Here is a 23,242-nt window from a genome sequence, read left to right on the forward strand (position 1 = left end):
GGAGCAGCAGCGTGTGTACAGAGCATGGAGCAGCAGCGTGTGTACAGAGCATGGAGCAGCAGTGTGTGCACAGAGCATGGAGCAGCAGTGTGTGTACAGAGCATGGAGCAGCAGCGTGTGTACAGAGCATGGAGCAGCAGTGTGTGTACAGAGCATGGAGCAGCAGCGTGTGTACAGAGCATGGAGCAGCAGTGTGTGTACAGAGCATGGAGCAGCAGCGTGTGTACAGAGCATGGAGCAGCAGCGTGTGTACAGAGCATGGAGCAGCAGTGTGTGTACAGAGCATGGAGCAGCAGCGTGTGTACAGAGCATGGAGCAGCAGTGTGTGTACAGAGCATGGAGCAGCAGTGTGTGTACAGAGCATGGAGCAGCAGCGTGTGTACAGAGCATGGAGCAGCAGCGTGTGTACAGAGCATGGAGCAGCAGTGTGTGTACAGAGCATGGAGCAGCAGCGTGTGTACAGAGCATGGAGCAGCAGTGTGTGTACAGAGCATGGAGCAGCAGCATGTGTACAGAGCATGGGGCAGCAGCGTGTGTACAGAGCATGGAGCAGCAGTGTGTGTACAGAGCATGCAGCAGCAGTGTGTGTACAGAGCATGGAGCAGCAGTGTGTGTACAGAGCATGGAGCAGCAGTGTGTGTACAGAGCATGGAGCAGCAGCGTGTGTACAGAGCATGGAGCAGCAGCGTGTGTACAGAGCATGGAGCAGCAGTGTGTGTACAGAGCATGGAGCAGCAGCGTGTGTACAGAGCATGGAGCAGCAGCGTGTGTACAGAGCATGGAGCAGCAGCGGGTGTACAGAGCATGGAGCAGCAGTGTGTGTACAGAGCATGGAGCAGCAGCGGGTGTACAGACCATGGAGCAGCTCTGGGGAACTTAGCAGAGCACAGCCCTGTGCCCCTGCTGTGTGAATGCTTCACTTTCTACTTCATTAGCAATGTCGGCTGTCGGGAGCAGATCGGACATTTAGGAAATAATTGTCAGATCCTGTCAGTTGGATGGGAAATTGCATTGTGTATATCCAGCATGATGTCCTACCATATTATTATACTGTATTATGTGTGGCTGAGGGAGACCTTTCAGGAATCCCCCCCCCCCCCCCGCCCCTTGAAAATCCTGGGTTTGCACACAAACACACTCCCTAAGCATGCACACAAACACACATGCATGTGATGAGGAGGGAAGACACACACATATTGAGGGTAGCGAGACTCACACTAAGCATGCAGACACACACACACGCATGTGATGGGGGGAGGGGGAAGACATACACACACAAAGTTACACAGATGCTGCAGGCGGCTACACTGTTAACAATCCCCCCCCCCCACACACACAAACACACACACACACACACACACACACACATAAACACACACACACACACACACACACACACACACACACACACACACTCTCCAAAACGTTCATTTGAAAGTATTTGCTACCTGCACATCCATAGAGCAAGTCGCCCCATCCTCACACGCTAGGAGGGAGTTCCTCCAGCAGGAAGCCTGTTCTTCTCTATCCTATACAGTGCCCCGGTTTACTGCAGCATTGTCTAGCAACGCTAACACGCCGCAGATGTCCCACATTTGTCATCTCTTTGATGACAGTGTGAGAGTGTGACATGTGACTTGATCGGCAGAGCGTCACTGGCCTGATGATACTACTAGGAACAGAGTTGGCCAGGATAGTAAATTCAGGAAGCTGGGTGGGTGGACGGACAGAGCGGAGAGGAATGTACCGCCCTGAGCACTGCGCATCTCCAGCCTCTGATTGGCTCTCTGCTCCATCCCGCAGCTCAGGGAATACACTGGGACACTCTAGGGCGGCTAGTGACCCACCTCTCACAAACGGCCTGCCCATAGGCACATGCCTACAGTGCCTAATGGCAAATCCGGCCCTGATCCTGATTCAAAACGTGCTTTTACTGATGCCTAACACGGTACAATACTCTACTGCAGACACAAGAGGGTGAAGGTGAGCTGTAACCATACATTCTTTACTCAGGCATGATATTATTATTATTCGTGCCCTTAGAAGAAAAGTCTAGAGGTCTGAATATGAAGTAAGGCAGCAATTTACAGGATAGACCCACTATTGTAGACTGAAAAAATACCAAATGACCCACCATGACAGCTACACATATGACAACAACATCCTTACCAAGATCTGAGAGATACAACATAGTACTGGCCAACAAGACGTCAACCCTGATTAGTATTGAGATTATTTTTCCATTAAAACCAAAACTTGAATATAGGGTTTGCATGTCATAGGTATGTTAATAAGTCACTTCTTACAGCTCCTTCACAGATGATTTTGGAAATATCAATAGGACACTGACCTGTGACTGTGAGCTCTCCAGTCCTCTTCTCCAGGGGTTTCTGCAGACTGGAGTGCGTCCCCCGGCAGATGAACTCTGACCCCTCTTCTGTTAGGGCTGACACAGATACAATGAGAGCGGCAGTGCAGTGAAATGTTTTATCAGAGTCTGGTGATGTCACTGTGCTCTCCATAGCTGGAACCTTGTATTTATCATTGGAGGACACTTCATACAATTCCTGCTTTCTTGCTTCTCTCCGGAACCACTTCACATCCAGATCATTTGGGTAATATCCCTGGATGTCACACTGCAGCCTGGCCTCCTTGCCGTGCACTAAGGGGGGCACCGAGATGTCACCCATCACTGGACAACGAGGGAGATCTAAGCATAAAGATACAACATAAATGAGATCTCTAAAGAAAAATCTGCAAACATTAAAAAATATATAATATAACTTTGAACTAATATTAACAGCACTGTTTTGGAGGCTACCGGTATAAATACAACTCTTAAAAGCAGTTTTTGATGTGAAAACTTTGTAATAATTAAAGGATACCTTAGTCCTTTTTAAAAACTAAAAATGATGCCCTGTGTGTGTGTGGGGAGGTGCACATAGGCTTACCACACCTGCTGTGGCCCTGCGTCTGTCTCCGTTCACACACTATACCTCCCGTGGTCCTTGCAGTGGTTGGAATGGTCGGCGACCTATGCCCGGATATATTATGCTGTGCATGCACAATATGTCCTCTTGGGGCAGCTCCTGAATGTGCTTGACGGGGACAGGGGTGCTCGGATACCCCTTTTTAAAATCCGCATTGATGCGGATTCGGATAGCTAGACATCCGGATAGGATCGGATATCCGAATTCAAACCGTTCCGGAATCGAATAGATCCGGATATCCGAACCCATTATCCAGCTAGATCCGTGTATGCGGATTGAAAACCGGAAGTGGCCTTTAAATTGCTTCCAAAATGTCTTATATACTAAATGATGCATGAAGCATCATGTTTTTTTAAAGAAAAACAGTAATTGTTTATGTGGGGAGGTGTAATACAAAAAAAAAAATGGATGTTAATTAACATCAGGAGGTTCCAGACAGCGGTTGTGCAGCCCACATTGGGGCTTGATTCACAAAGCGGTGCTAACTGTTAGCATGCCTGTGAAAACCCCCTTAGCACGTTTAAACAAGCTTTTCGCACATAAAACTTTACGCGCGCAAAACTTTATGCGCATAAAACTTTACGCGTGTACTGCACAGAGCGCAGGGCGCTCCGCGCGAAGTGCCCATTAAAACCTATGGGACTTAGCGTGCGTAAAACTTTGCGCGCGTAAAACTTTGCGCGCGCAAAGTTAGCGCGTGATCTGATTGAGCAATCCGGTGCTAACCTACTTAGCACCCTGGTTAGCACGTCTAAAGACTTTAGACGTGCTAAGTAGGTTAGCACTGCTTTGTGAATCAAGCCCATTGTGTCCAAAGTCCAACGCACAACTGGGACATCACAGTTTTCATCTCAGACACCTCCAAAAAAATTAAACATTTTTTTTTCAATAAAATACAGCTATTGTAGTGGCGTACTAGCTGGTGGCAGTGGCAGACTGGCAGTGGCAGCAGAAGATATAGTTCTGTGTGGACCCTGGTGTGGAGGGTACCGCAGACAGGAGCAACAGGAGGAGTAGGAAGATGCAGCTATTGTAGTGGCGTAATAGCTGGGTAGTGGTAGCAGAAGATATAGTTCTGTGTGGACCCTGGTGGTGGTCGGTAGTACAGACAGAAGCAGCAGGAGAAGTAGGTAGATGCACCCTGGCGGTGAGAGCAGCACAGGCAGCAGAAAACAGGAGGAGGAGGAGGAGTGTAACTTGTGGCAGGCAGCATAGATAGTTCATCTATGAACTATGATGCGTAGATGCGAACTACGATGCGTAAATTCGCACTGGCGTAGTTTCTGATCATCTCTGATGGGGACTCGTTGGTCATCATGTCGACCCCAGCGGGCAGCCTACCCTCAGTCAGCGCGCTCTTTACTCCAGGCACCGCAAGTACAATCAGGGCTGTTACCATTGACTTTGAGGTGGATATTCTGGGGACCAGGGATGGTCGTAGTCAATCAACTTCGCTACGCTGGAACTACGCGTAGTTTTTACACAATTATGTACAAATTTACGCGTAGCGAAGTACCGCTACCGCTTATGCCCACTATGCGTAGTTAGCATGTGTATTGCGTAGTGAACTACGAATGTGTTACTCACGTCTAATTTTCCGCGTGCGATTATATGCTTACAAATTTACGCGTTGGAAAGGGGAATGTACGCATAGAAGAGCCCAGTATAATCATTTCAAGAGGAATTAATGCGTCAAATTTTCTGCATACGGGCATAAGCATCTGCATACACTACGCTTTGCGCTATGCATAATTGCGTATTTTAACGTGTAGTCTACGAAATGCATACGAAGCCAATATTTGACTTCGAAGCCGTAGTTTGGCGAAGCGTAATTGCGTAAAACTACGCGTAGTTCCAGCGTAGCGAAGTTGGCTGACTAGAGTGGTGGTGGGGGTGGAGATCTGTTGTAGAGCTGGTGGTGGTCTGCTCATCCACCATCACGGACACCAGAGGGAAGGCCCCCATTGTCCACCAACATCTGGGACACCCATCCACTGCAGCCCACAGAGGAGGTTGCCACCCATGGTTGTCTGATCGGGTCTTTAGCCCAGATATGCTCAATTTTTATTATCTTCAAGTAAGTGTTTTTATACTTTGCGTGTTCATGATTAAATAACTTTAATGCACTACGGAGCGCTCCTCTTTTGTCCTTTTCTTCTACTAGCACAGTCTCTCATCCACCATGAGCTCCATCACAGGCTCGGCGTCTTTCTCCTCCAATTTACGCCGCCGACCCTGATAAATAAATGGCCGCTACACGCTGCTGCGCCTCTGCAGTGTGACTCCCCCTAACAGCTGGGCGCCCAGTGTGTCCACTGCCAGTGGGTAGCGGCGGAATGGACACTGACGCGGCAGAACTGCTGACGGTGGCAGCAATGTTGCTCCCTCTCTTATTGGCCTTGCTGCCCCTCCCCCAGGCTGCCAGTGCCAGCAGACATAGTACAAGTTATATGTATGATGATGTCACCAGATGGATGTGGAGTACTTGTACTTAAAGGGAAGGTTCAAGCAAAAAAAAAAAAATGAGATTCACTTACCTGGGGCTTCTACCAGCCCCATGCAGCCATCCTGTGCCCTCGTAGTCACTCACTGCTGCTCCAGTTCCCCGCTGGCAGCTTGCCGACCTCGGAGGTCAGGGCCACATTGCATACATTTTTACGCATTCCAGCTAGTGCAGGAACAAAAATTTACGCGTTTCACCACTAACGCGTAAAAATGTATGTGTTAATGTTCCTGCACTAGCGGGAATGTGTAAAAATGTACGCAATTTGGCCCTGACCTCCGAGGTCAGAAAGCTGCCAGCGGGGGACTGGAGCAGCACTGAGTGACTACGAGGGCACAGGATGGCTGCATGGGGCTGGTAGAAGCCCCAGGTAAGTGAATCTCATTTTTTTTTTTTTTTGCTTGGACCTTCCCTTTAAAGAGACACTGAAGCGAGACTAAATCTCGCTTCAGCTCTCATATATAGCAGGGGCATGTGTGCCCCTGCTAAACCGCCGCTATCCCGCGGCTTAACGGGGGTCCCTTCACCCCCAACCCACCCCCCGCAAACCTTGGTCGCAGACTTGGTCGGCGTTTTCTTCTTCCTGGAGGCAGGGCTAACGGCTGCAGCCCTGCCTCCCAGCGCATCTATCAGACGCGCATCACCGCCTCTCCCTCGCCCCTCTCAGTGAAGGAAGACTGAGAGGGGCGGGGGAGAGGCGGAGATACGCGTCTGACAGACGCGCGTGGGGCAGGGCTGCGGCGGTTAGCCCTGCCCCAATGCGGAAGCGCTCCCCCGCATTACGGAGGGGATTTGGGGGGACAGGGACCCCCGTTAAGCCGCGGGATAGCGGCGTTTTAGCAGGGGCACACGTGCCCCTGCTATATATGAGGTCTGAAGCGAGATCTATTCTCGCTTCAGACTCTTTAATTGAAATTGGTGTTGGACTTTAATGCCAATCAGCACAGAGTGACAGACAGCATAGAAGACAGTGCACACTAACAGTCTATCTGTCACACTGACACTGCTCAGCACAGCAGCACTGCAGTAATCTGTAGTAAGCTAACACAGTACTACTCTAACAACTAACTAGCACTGCAGTACTAACTACACAATAACACACTAATCCCATTCCCTAACCTATACTGTAGCTAAGGCTAATAGCAGGCCTGGCCTGTGTGCACAAACAGCACACACAGACACAGACAGGCCCTAACTAGCAGCTGCTGCAGTACAGAGTCTAACTGTCACACACTAACTAAAATCAAAATACAAGCTATGCTAACCAGGGCCGGCTCTAGCGTGGGGCAAGAGGGGGCATAGCCCCCTTAAATAATTACTCTGCCCTCTCAAACAGGGGGTGGCAGGGGAGAGAGAAGAGGAAGCTGTGGGCACAGTGGGGAAGGGGGGCCGTCTCCCCCCCCCCTTCCCTCACCTTGGGGTTCCCCCTCTCTCTCTGGTTCCCCCCTCCAGATATAAGCAGGTGGCAGCGGCGGTAGAACACTTTCTCGCTTCCCAGCACGGGAGAGCGAGAGATCTGTGCGCCGCTACTCTGGTCTAGACTAGACCAGAGTAGTGGCAGCGGTGCACAGATCTCTGTCCCGCGCTGGGAAGCGAAAAGGTCTCCTGTGCCGCTGCCAGCCGTGATATCTAGAGGGGAAAGCGAGAGAGAGGGGGAGCCCCATCGCTCACTCTTCTCTCTCAGACTCTTATGCACCTAGCTATACTGGGGAGTGGTAGGTCCTGACCACATATACTGGGGACACCTATAGACCTGGCGACATATACACCTGGCTACATATACACCTGGCTACATATACTGGGCATATATACACCTGGCTACTTATACTGGGGACATATACAGTACACCTGGCTACATATGCACCTGGCTACATATATTGGGGACATATACACCTGGCTATATATACTGGGCACATATACCCCTGGCTATATATACTGGGGACATATACACCTGGCTACATATACTGGGGATATATACACCTGGCTACATATACTGGGGACATATACACCTGGCTACATATACTGGGGATATATACACCTGGCTACATCTACTGGGGACATATACACCTGGCTACATATACTGGGGATATATACACCTGGCTACCTATACTGGGGACATATACCTCTGCCTACATATACTGGGGATATATACACCTGGATACATATACTGGGGACACCTATACACCTGGCTACATATACTGGGTATATATACACCTGGCTACATATACACCTGGCTACATCTACTGGGGACATATACACCTGGCTACATATACTGGGGATATATACATCTGGCTACATATACTGGGGATATATACACCTGGCTACATATACACCTGGCTACATCTACTGGGGACATATACACCTGGCTACATATACTGGGGATATATACATCTGGCTACATATACTGGAGATATATACACCTGGCTACATATGCTGGGGACATATACCTCTGCCTACATATACTGGGGATATATACACCTGACTACATATACTGGGGACATATACACCTGGCTACATCTACTGGGGACATATACACCTGGCTACATATACTGGGACATATACACCTGGCTACATATACTGGGGACATATACACCTGGCTACATATACTGGGGATATATACACCTGGCTACATATACTGGGGATATATACACCTGGATACATATACTGGGGACATATACCTCTGCCTACATATACTGTGGATATATACACCTGGCTACATATACTGGGGACACCTATACACCTGGCCAGGGCTGTATTTAGGGTTTGGGCTCCCCTAGGCACCGCTGCCAGCCGTGATATCTAGAGGGGAAAGCGAGAGAGAGGGGGAGCCCCATCGCTCACTCTTCTCTCTCAGACTCCAATACACCTAGCTATACTGGGGAGTGGTAAGTCCTGACCACATATACTGGGGACACCTATAGACCTGGCGACATATACACCTGGCTACATATACACCTGGCTACATATACTGGGCATATATACACCTGGCTACTTATACTGGGGACATATACAGTACATCTGGCTACATATGCACCTGGCTACATATATTGGGGACATATACACCTGGCTATATATACTGGGCACATATACCCCTGGCTATATATTCTGGGGACATATACACCTGGCTACATATACTGGGGATATATACACCTGGCTACATATACTGGGGACATATACACCTGGCTACATATACTGGGGATATATACACCTGGCTACATCTACTGGGGACATATACACCTGGCTACATATACTGGGGATATATACACCTGGCTACCTATACTGGGGACATATACCTCTGCCTACATATACTGGGGATATATACACCTGGCTACATATACTGGGGACACCTATACACCTGGCTACATATACTGGGGATATATACACCTGGCTACATATACTGGGGATATATACACCTGGCTACATCTACTGGGGACATATACACCTGGCTACATATACTGGGGATATATACACCTGGCTACATATACTGGGGATATATACACCTGGCTACATATGCTGGGGACATATACCTCTGCCTACATATACTAGGGATATATACACCTGGCTACATATACTGGGGACACCTATACACCTGGCTACATATACTGGGGATATATACACCTGACTACATATACTGGGGACATATACATCTGGCTACATCTACTGGGGACATATACACCTGGCTACATATACTGGCACATATACACCTGGCTACATATGCTGGGGACATATACCTCTGCCTACATATACTGGGGATATATACACCTGGCTACATATACTGGGGACACCTATACACCTGGCTACATATACTGGGGATATATACACCTGACTACATATACTGGGGACATATACACCTGGCTACATATACTGGGGATATATACACCTGGCTACATATACTGGGACATATACACCTGGCTACATATACTGGGGACATATACACCTGGCTACATATACTGGGGATATATACACCTGGCTACATATACTGGGGATATATACACCTGGATACATATACTGGGGACATATACCTCTGCCTACATATACTGGGGATATATACACCTGGCTACATATACTGGGGATACCTATACACCTGGCTACATATACTGGGGATATATACACCTGACTACATATACTGGGGACATATACATCTGGCTACATCTACTGGGGACATATACACCTGGCTACATATACTGGGACATATACACCTGGCTACATATGCTGGGGACATATACCTCTGCCTACATATACTGGGGATATATACACCTGGCTACATATACTGGGGACACCTATACACCTGGCTACATATACTGGGGATATATACACCTGACTACATATACTGGGGACATATACACCTGGCTACATATACTGGGGATATATACACCTGGCTACATCTACTGGGGACATATACACCTGGCTACATATACTGGGGATATATACACCTGGCTACCTATACTGGGGACATATACCTCTGCCTACATATACTGGGGATATATACACCTGGATACATATACTGGGGACACCTATACACCTGGCTACATATACTGGGTATATATACACCTGGCTACATATACACCTGGCTACATCTACTGGGGACATATACACCTGGCTACATATACTGGGGATATATACATCTGGCTACATATACTGGGGATATATACACCTGGCTACATATGCTGGGGACATATACCTCTGCCTACATATACTGGGAATATATACACCTGGCTACATATACTGGGGACACCTATACACCTGGCTACATATACTGGGGATATATAGACCTGACTACATATACTGGGGACATATACACCTGGCTACATCTACTGGGGACATATACACCTGGCTAAATATACTGGGACATATACACCTGGCTACATATCCTGGGGACATATACCTCTGCCTACATATACTGGGGATATATACACCTGGCTACATATACTGGGGACACCTATACACCTGGCTACATATACTGGGGATATATACACCTGACTACATATACTGGGGACATATACACCTGGCTACATATACTGGGGATATATACACCTGGCTACATATACATATACCTCTGCCTACATATACTGGGGATATATACACCTGGCTACATATACTGGGGACACCTATACACCTGGCTACATATACCTGGCTATATATGAGGTCTGAAGCGAGATCTATTCTCGCTTCAGACTCTTTAATTGAAATTGGTGTTGGACTTTAATGCCAATCAGCACAGAGTGACAGACAGCATAGAAGACAGTGCACACTAACAGTCTATCTGTCACACTGACACTGCTCAGCACAGCAGCACTGCAGTAATCTGTAGTAAGCTAACACAGTACTACTCTAACAACTAACTAGCACTGCAGTACTAACTACACAATAACACACTAATCCCATTCCCTAACCTATACTGTAGCTAAGGCTAATAGCAGGCCTGGCCTGTGTGCACAAACAGCACACACAGACACAGACAGGCCCTAACTAGCAGCTGCTGCAGTACAGAGTCTAACTGTCACACACTAACTAAAATCAAAATACAAGCTATGCTAACCAGGGCCGGCTCTAGCGTGGGGCAAGAGGGGGCATAGCCCCCTTAAATAATTACTCTGCCCTCTCAAACAGGGGGTGGCAGGGGAGAGAGAAGAGGAAGCTGTGGGCACAGTGGGGAAGGGGGGCCGTCTCCCCCCCCCCTTCCCTCACCTTGGGGTTCCCCCTCTCTCTCTGGTTCCCCCCTCCAGATATAAGCAGGTGGCAGCGGCGGTAGAACACTTTCTCGCTTCCCAGCACGGGAGAGCGAGAGATCTGTGCGCCGCTACTCTGGTCTAGACTAGACCAGAGTAGTGGCAGCGGTGCACAGATCTCTGTCCCGCGCTGGGAAGCGAAAAGGTCTCCTGTGCCGCTGCCAGCCGTGATATCTAGAGGGGAAAGCGAGAGAGAGGGGGAGCCCCATCGCTCACTCTTCTCTCTCAGACTCTTATGCACCTAGCTATACTGGGGAGTGGTAGGTCCTGACCACATATACTGGGGACACCTATAGACCTGGCGACATATACACCTGGCTACATATACACCTGGCTACATATACTGGGCATATATACACCTGGCTACTTATACTGGGGACATATACAGTACACCTGGCTACATATGCACCTGGCTACATATATTGGGGACATATACACCTGGCTATATATACTGGGCACATATACCCCTGGCTATATATACTGGGGACATATACACCTGGCTACATATACTGGGGATATATACACCTGGCTACATATACTGGGGACATATACACCTGGCTACATATACTGGGGATATATACACCTGGCTACATCTACTGGGGACATATACACCTGGCTACATATACTGGGGATATATACACCTGGCTACCTATACTGGGGACATATACCTCTGCCTACATATACTGGGGATATATACACCTGGATACATATACTGGGGACACCTATACACCTGGCTACATATACTGGGTATATATACACCTGGCTACATATACACCTGGCTACATCTACTGGGGACATATACACCTGGCTACATATACTGGGGATATATACATCTGGCTACATATACTGGGGATATATACACCTGGCTACATATACACCTGGCTACATCTACTGGGGACATATACACCTGGCTACATATACTGGGGATATATACATCTGGCTACATATACTGGAGATATATACACCTGGCTACATATGCTGGGGACATATACCTCTGCCTACATATACTGGGGATATATACACCTGACTACATATACTGGGGACATATACACCTGGCTACATCTACTGGGGACATATACACCTGGCTACATATACTGGGACATATACACCTGGCTACATATACTGGGGACATATACACCTGGCTACATATACTGGGGATATATACACCTGGCTACATATACTGGGGATATATACACCTGGATACATATACTGGGGACATATACCTCTGCCTACATATACTGTGGATATATACACCTGGCTACATATACTGGGGACACCTATACACCTGGCCAGGGCTGTATTTAGGGTTTGGGCTCCCCTAGGCACCGCTGCCAGCCGTGATATCTAGAGGGGAAAGCGAGAGAGAGGGGGAGCCCCATCGCTCACTCTTCTCTCTCAGACTCCAATACACCTAGCTATACTGGGGAGTGGTAAGTCCTGACCACATATACTGGGGACACCTATAGACCTGGCGACATATACACCTGGCTACATATACACCTGGCTACATATACTGGGCATATATACACCTGGCTACTTATACTGGGGACATATACAGTACATCTGGCTACATATGCACCTGGCTACATATATTGGGGACATATACACCTGGCTATATATACTGGGCACATATACCCCTGGCTATATATTCTGGGGACATATACACCTGGCTACATATACTGGGGATATATACACCTGGCTACATATACTGGGGACATATACACCTGGCTACATATACTGGGGATATATACACCTGGCTACATCTACTGGGGACATATACACCTGGCTACATATACTGGGGATATATACACCTGGCTACCTATACTGGGGACATATACCTCTGCCTACATATACTGGGGATATATACACCTGGCTACATATACTGGGGACACCTATACACCTGGCTACATATACTGGGGATATATACACCTGGCTACATATACTGGGGATATATACACCTGGCTACATCTACTGGGGACATATACACCTGGCTACATATACTGGGGATATATACACCTGGCTACATATACTGGGGATATATACACCTGGCTACATATGCTGGGGACATATACCTCTGCCTACATATACTAGGGATATATACACCTGGCTACATATACTGGGGACACCTATACACCTGGCTACATATACTGGGGATATATACACCTGACTACATATACTGGGGACATATACATCTGGCTACATCTACTGGGGACATATACACCTGGCTACATATACTGGCACATATACACCTGGCTACATATGCTGGGGACATATACCTCTGCCTACATATACTGGGGATATATACACCTGGCTACATATACTGGGGACACCTATACACCTGGCTACATATACTGGGGATATATACACCTGACTACATATACTGGGGACATATACACCTGGCTACATATACTGGGGATATATACACCTGGCTACATATACTGGGACATATACACCTGGCTACATATACTGGGGACATATACACCTGGCTACATATACTGGGGATATATACACCTGGCTACATATACTGGGGATATATACACCTGGATACATATACTGGGGACATATACCTCTGCCTACATATACTGGGGATATATACACCTGGCTACATATACTGGGGATACCTATACACCTGGCTACATATACTGGGGATATATACACCTGACTACATATACTGGGGACATATACATCTGGCTACATCTACTGGGGACATATACACCTGGCTACATATACTGGGACATATACACCTGGCTACATATGCTGGGGACATATACCTCTGCCTACATATACTGGGGATATATACACCTGGCTACATATACTGGGGACACCTATACACCTGGCTACATATACTGGGGATATATACACCTGACTACATATACTGGGGACATATACACCTGGCTACATATACTGGGGATATATACACCTGGCTACATCTACTGGGGACATATACACCTGGCTACATATACTGGGGATATATACACCTGGCTACCTATACTGGGGACATATACCTCTGCCTACATATACTGGGGATATATACACCTGGATACATATACTGGGGACACCTATACACCTGGCTACATATACTGGGTATATATACACCTGGCTACATATACACCTGGCTACATCTACTGGGGACATATACACCTGGCTACATATACTGGGGATATATACATCTGGCTACATATACTGGGGATATATACACCTGGCTACATATGCTGGGGACATATACCTCTGCCTACATATACTGGGAATATATACACCTGGCTACATATACTGGGGACACCTATACACCTGGCTACATATACTGGGGATATATAGACCTGACTACATATACTGGGGACATATACACCTGGCTACATCTACTGGGGACATATACACCTGGCTAAATATACTGGGACATATACACCTGGCTACATATCCTGGGGACATATACCTCTGCCTACATATACTGGGGATATATACACCTGGCTACATATACTGGGGACACCTATACACCTGGCTACATATACTGGGGATATATACACCTGACTACATATACTGGGGACATATACACCTGGCTACATATACTGGGGATATATACACCTGGCTACATATACTGGGACATATACACCTGGCTACATATACTGGGGACATATACACCTGGCTACATATACTGGGGATATATACACCTGGCTACATATACTGGGGATATATACACCTGGATACATATACTGGGGACATATACCTCTGCCTACATATACTGGGGATATATACACCTGGCTACATATACTGGGGACACCTATACACCTGGCCAGGGCTGTATTTAGGGTTTGGGCTCCCCTAGGCACCGCTGCCAGCCGTGATAGCTAGAGGGGAAAGCGAGAGAGAGGGGGAGCCCCATCGCTCACTCTTCTCTCTCAGACTCCTATACACCTAGCTATACTGGGGAGTGGTAAGTCCTGACCACATATACTGGGGACACCTATAGACCTGGCGACATATACACCTGGCTACATATACACCTGGCTACATATACTGGGCATATATACACCTGGCTACTTATACTGGGGACATATACAGTACACCTGGCTACATATGCACCTGGCTACATATATTGGGGACATATACACCTGGCTATATATACTGGGCACATATACCCCTGGCTATATATACTGGGGACATATACACCTGGCTACATATACTGGGGATATATACACCTGGCTACATATACTGGGGACATATACACCTGGCTACATATACTGGGGATATATACACCTGGCTACATCTACTGGGGACATATACACCTGGCTACATATACTGGGGATATATACACCTGGCTACCTATACTGGGGACATATACCTCTGCCTACATATACTGGGGATATATACACCTGGCTACATATACTGGGGACACCTATACACCTGGCTACATATACTGGGGATATATACACCTGGCTACATATACTGGGGATATATACACCTGGCTACATCTACTGGGGACATATACACCTGGCTACATATACTGGGGATATATACACCTGGCTACATATACTGGGGATATATACACCTGGCTACATATGCTGGGGACATATACCTCTGCCTACATATACTGGGGATATATACACCTGGCTACATATACTGGGGACACCTATACACCTGGCTACATATACTGGGGATATATACACCTGACTACATATACTGGGGACATATACATCTGGCTACATCTACTGGGGACATATACACCTGGCTACATATACTGGGACATATACACCTGGCTACATATGCTGGGGACATATACCTCTGCCTACATATACTGGGGATATATACACCTGGCTACATATACTGGGGACACCTATACACCTGGCTACATATACTGGGGATATATACACCTGACTACATATACTGGGGACATATACACCTGGCTACATATACTGGGGATATATACACCTGGCTACATATACTGGGACATATACACCTGGCTACATATACTGGGGACATATACACCTGGCTACATATACTGGGGATATATACACCTGGCTACATATACTGGGGATATATACACCTGGATACATATACTGGGGACATATACCTCTGCCTACATATACTGGGGATATATACACCTGGCTACATATACTGGGGACACCTATACACCTGGCCAGGGCTGTATTTAGGGTTTGGGCTCCCCTAGGCACCGCTGCCAGCCGTGATATCTAGAGGGGAAAGCGAGAGAGAGGGGGAGCCCCATCGCTCACTCTTCTCTCTCAGACTCCTATACACCTAGCTATACTGGGGAGTGGTAAGTCCTGACCACATATACTGGGGACACCTATAGACCTGGCGACATATACACCTGGCTACATATACACCTGGCTACATATACTGGGCATATATACACCTGGCTACTTATACTGGGGACATATACAGTACATCTGGCTACATATGCACCTGGCTACATATATTGGGGACATATACACCTGGCTATATATACTGGGCACATATACCCCTGGCTATATATTCTGGGGACATATACACCTGGCTACATATACTGGGGATATATACACCTGGCTACATATACTGGGGACATATACACCTGGCTACATATACTGGGGATATATACACCTGGCTACATCTACTGGGGACATATACACCTGGCTACATATACTGGGGATATATACACCTGGCTACCTATACTGGGGACATATACCTCTGCCTACATATACTGGGGATATATACACCTGGCTACATATACTGGGGACACCTATACACCTGGCTACATATACTGGGGATATATACACCTGGCTACATATACTGGGGATATATACACCTGGCTACATCTACTGGGGACATATACACCTGGCTACATATACTGGGGATATATACACCTGGCTACATATACTGGGGATATATACACCTGGCTACATATGCTGGGGACATATACCTCTACCTACATATACTGGGGATATATACACCTGGCTACATATACTGGGGACACCTATACACCTGGCTACATATACTGGGGATATATACACCTGACTACATATACTGGGGACATATACATCTGGCTACATCTACTGGGGACATATACACCTGGCTACATATACTGGCACATATACACCTGGCTACATATGCTGGGGACATATACCTCTGCCTACATATACTGGGGATATATACACCTGGCTACATATACTGGGGACACCTATACACCTGGCTACATATACTGGGGATATATACACCTGACTACATATACTGGGGACATATACACCTGGCTACATATACTGGGGATATATACACCTGGCTACATATACTGGGACATATACACCTGGCTACATATACTGGGGACATATACACCTGGCTACATATACTGGGGATATATACACCTGGCTACATATACTGGGGATATATACACCTGGCTACATATACTGGGGACACCTATACACCTGGCCAGGGCTGTATTTAGGGTTTGGGCTCCCCTAGGCACCGCTGCCAGCCGTGATATCTAGAGGGGAAAGCGAGAGAGAGGGGGAGCCCCATCGCTCACTCTTCTCTCTCAGACTCCTATACACCTAGCTATACTGGGGAGTGGTAAGTCCTGACCACATATACTGGGGACACCTATAGACCTGGCGACATATACACCTGGCTACATATACTGGGCATAAATACACCTGGCTACTTATACTGGGGACATATACAGTACACCTGGCTACATATGCACCTGGCTACATATATTGGGGACATATACACCTGGCTATATATACTGGGCACATATACCCCTGGCTATATATACTGGGGACATATACACCTGGCTACATATACTGGGGATATATACACCTGGCTACATATACTGGGGACATATACACCTGGCTACATATACTGGGGATATATACACCTGGCTACATCTACTGGGGACATATACACCTGTCTACATATACTGGGGATATATACACCTGGCTACCTATACTGGGGACATATACCTCTTCCTACATATACTGGGCATATATACACCTGGCTACATATACTGGGGACACCTATACACCTGGCTACATATACTGGGGATATATACACCTGGCTACATATACTGGGGATATATACACCTGGCTACATCTACTGGGGACATATACACCTGGCTACATATACTGGGGATATATACACCTGGCTACATATACTGGGGATATATACACCTGGCTACATATGCTGGGGACATATACCTCTGCCTACATATACTGGGGATATATACACCTGGCTACATATACTGGGGACACCTATACACCTGGCTACATATACTGGGGATATATACACCTGACTACATATACTGGGGACATATACATCTGGCTACATCTACTGGGGACATATACACCTGGCTACATATACTGGGACATATACACCTGGCTACATATGCTGGGGACATATACCTCTGCCTACATATACTGGGAATATATACACCTGGCTACATATACTGGGGACACCTATACACCTGGCTACATATACTGGGGATATATACACCTGACTACATATACTGGGGACATATACACCTGGCTACATATACTGGGGATATATACACCTGGCTACATATACTGGGACATATACACCTGGCTACATATACTGGGGACATATACACCTGGCTACATATACTGGGGATATATACACCTGGCTACATATACTGGGGATATATACACCTGGATACATATACTGGGGACATATACCTCTGCCTACATATACTGGGGATATATACACCTGGCTACATATACTGGGGACACCTATACACCTGGCTACATATACTGGGGATATATACACCTGACTACATGTACTGGGGACATATACATCTGGCTACATCTACTGGGGACATATACACCTGGCTACATATACTGGGGATATATACACCTGGCTACATCTACTGGGGACATATACACCTGGCTACATATACTGGGGATATATACACCTGGCTACCTATACTGGGGACATATACCTCTGCCTACATATACTGGGGATATATACACCTGGATACATATACTGGGGACACCTATACACCTGGCTACATATACTGGGTATATATACACCTGGCTACATATACACCTGGCTACATCTACTGGGGACATATACACCTGGCTACATATACTGGGGATATATACATCTGGCTACATATACTGGGGATATATACACCTGGCTACATATGCTGGGGACATATACCTCTGCCTACATATACTGGGAATATATACACCTGGCTACATATACTGGGGACACCTATACACCTGGCTACATATACTGGGGATATATACACCTGACTACATATACTGGGGACATATACACCTGGCTACATCTACTGGGGACATATACACCTGGCTACATATACTGGGACATATACACCTGGCTACATATACTGGGGACATATACACCTGGCTACATATACTGGGGATATATACACCTGGCTACATATACTGGGGATATATACACCTGGCTACATATACTGGGGACACCTATACACCTGGCCAGGGCTGTATTTAGGGTTTGGGCTCCCCTAGGCACCGCTGCCAGCCGTGATATCTAGAGGGGAAAGCGAGAGAGAGGGGGAGCCCCATCGCTCACTCTTCTCTCTCAGACTCCTATACACCTAGCTATACTGGGGAGTGGTAAGTCCTGACCACATATACTGGGGACACCTATAGACCTGGCGACATATACACCTGGCTACATATACTGGGCATAAATACACCTGGCTACTTATACTGGGGACATATACAGTACACCTGGCTACATATGCACCTGGCTACATATATTGGGGACATATACACCTGGCTATATATACTGGGCACATATACCCCTGGCTATATATACTGGGGACATATACACCTGGCTACATATACTGGGGATATATACACCTGGCTACATATACTGGGGACATATACACCTGGCTACATATACTGGGGATATATACACCTGGCTACATCTACTGGGGACATATACACCTGGCTACATATACTGGGGATATATACACCTGGCTACCTATACTGGGGACATATACCTCTTCCTACATATACTGGGCATATATACACCTGGCTACATATACTGGGGACACCTATACACCTGGCTACATATACTGGGGATATATACACCTGGCTACATATACTGGGGATATATACACCTGGCTACATCTACTGGGGACATATACACCTGGCTACATATACTGGGGATATATACACCTGGCTACATATACTGGGGATATATACACCTGGCTACATATGCTGGGGACATATACCTCTGCCTACATATACTGGGGATATATACACCTGGCTACATATACTGGGGACACCTATACACCTGGCTACTTATACTGGGGATATATACACCTGACTACATATACTGGGGACATATACATCTGGCTACATCTACAGGGGACATATACACCTGGCTACATATACTGGGACATATACACCTGGCTACATATGCTGGGGACATATACCTCTGCCTACATATACTGGGGATATATACACCTGGCTACATATACTGGGGACACCTATACACCTGGCTACATATACTGGGGATATATACACCTGACTACATATACTGGGGACATATACACCTGGCTACATATACTGGGGATATATACACCTGGCTACATATACTGGGACATATACACCTGGCTACATATACTGGGGACATATACACCTGGCTACATATACTGGGGATATATACACCTGGCTACATATACTGGGGATATATACACCTGGATACATATACTGGGGACATATACCTCTGCCTACATATACTGGGGATATATACACCTGGCTACATATACTGGGGACACCTATACACCTGGCTACATATACTGGGGATATATACACCTGACTACATGTACTGGGGACATATACATCTGGCTACATCTACTGGGGACATATACACCTGGCTACATATACTGGGACATATACACCTGGCTACATATGCTGGGGACATATACCTCTGCCTACATATACTGGGGATATATACACCTGGCTACATATACTGGGGACACCTATACACCTGGCTACATATACTGGGGATATATACACCTGACTACATATACTGGGGACATATACACCTTGCTACATATACTGGGGATATATACACCTGGCTACATCTACTGGGGACATATACACCTGGCTACATATACTGGGGATATATACACCTGGCTACCTATACTGGGGACATATACCTCTGCCTACATATACTGGGGATATATACACCTGGATACAAATACTGGGGACACCTATACACCTGGCTACATATACTGGGTATATATACACCTGGCTACATATACACCTGGCTACATCTACTGGGGACATATACACCTGGCTACATATACTGGGGATATATACATCTGGCTACATATACTGGGGATATATACACCTGGCTACATATGCTGGGGACATATACCTCTGCCTACATATACTGGGAATATATACACCTGGCTACATATACTGGGGACATCTATACACCTGGATACATATACTGGGGATATATACACCTGACTACATATACTGGGGACATATACACCTGGCTACATCTACTGGGGACATATACACCTGGCTACATATACTGGGACATATACACCTGGCTACATATCCTGGGGACATATACCTCTGCCTACATATACTGGGGATATATACACCTGGCTACATATACTGGGGACACCTATACACCTGGCTACATATACTGGGGATATATACACCTGACTACATATACTGGGGACATATACACCTGGCTACATATACTGGGGATATATACACCTGGCTACATCTACTGGGGACATATACACCTGGCTACATATACTGGGGATATATACACCTGGCTACATATACTGGGGATATATACACCTGGCTACATATGCTGGGGACATATACCTCTGCCTACATATACTGGGGATATATACACCTGGCTACATATACTGGGGACACCTATACACCTGGCTACATATACTGGGGATATATACACCTGACTACATATACTGGGGACATATACATCTGGCTACATCTACTGGGGACATATACACCTGGCTACATATACTGGGACATATACACCTGGCTACATATGCTGGGGACATATACCTCTGCCTACATATACTGGGGATATATACACCTGGCTACATATACTGGGGACACCTATACACCTGGCTACATATACTGGGGATATATACACCTGACTACATATACTGGGGACATATACACCTGGCTACATATACTGGGGATATATACACCTGGCTACATATACTGGGACATATACACCTGGCTACATATACTGGGGACATATACACCTGGCTACATATACTGGGGATATATACACCTGGCTACATATACTGGGGATATATACACCTGGATACATATACTGGGGACATATACCTCTGCCTACATATACTGGGGATATATACACCTGGCTACATATACTGGGGACACCTATACACCTGGCTACATATACTGGGGATATATACACCTGACTACATGTACTGGGGACATATACATCTGGCTACATCTACTGGGGACATATACACCTGGCTACATATACTGGGACATATACACCTGGCTACATATGCTGGGGACATATACCTCTGCCTACATATACTGGGGATATATACACCTGGCTACATATACTGGGGACACCTATACACCTGGCTACATATACTGGGGATATATACACCTGACTACATATACTGGGGACATATACACCTCGCTACATATACTGGGGATATATACACCTGGCTACATCTACTGGGGACATATACACCTGGCTACATATACTGGGGATATATACACCTGGCTACCTATACTGGGGACATATACCTCTGCCTACATATACTGGGGATATATACACCTGGATACATATACTGGGGACACCTATACACCTGGCTACATATACTGGGTATATATACACCTGGCTACATATACACCTGGCTACATCTACTGGGGACATATACACCTGGCTACATATACTGGGGATATATACATCTGGCTACATATACTGGGGATATATACACCTGGCTACATATGCTGGGGACATATACCTCTGCCTACATATAC

The 23,242-nt window shown here is 46.5% G+C and overlaps 1 protein-coding gene across 1 annotated transcript in view; it reads right to left on the reverse strand.

The window, feature by feature from the left end:
- Positions 1-23,242, reverse strand: part of LOC137524123 (uncharacterized) — a 240,314-nt gene that overhangs the window by 112,254 nt on the left and 104,818 nt on the right. Inside the window, exon 8 of the mRNA XM_068243658.1 lies at positions 2,351-2,710. Coding sequence (XP_068099759.1) covers positions 2,351-2,710 — 360 coding nt within the window. The remainder of the gene's footprint in view (positions 1-2,350; positions 2,711-23,242) is intronic.

Source organism: Hyperolius riggenbachi, chromosome 7 (genome assembly GCF_040937935.1).
Source record: "Hyperolius riggenbachi isolate aHypRig1 chromosome 7, aHypRig1.pri, whole genome shotgun sequence".
Lineage (NCBI taxonomy): Eukaryota > Metazoa > Chordata > Amphibia > Anura > Hyperoliidae > Hyperolius > Hyperolius riggenbachi.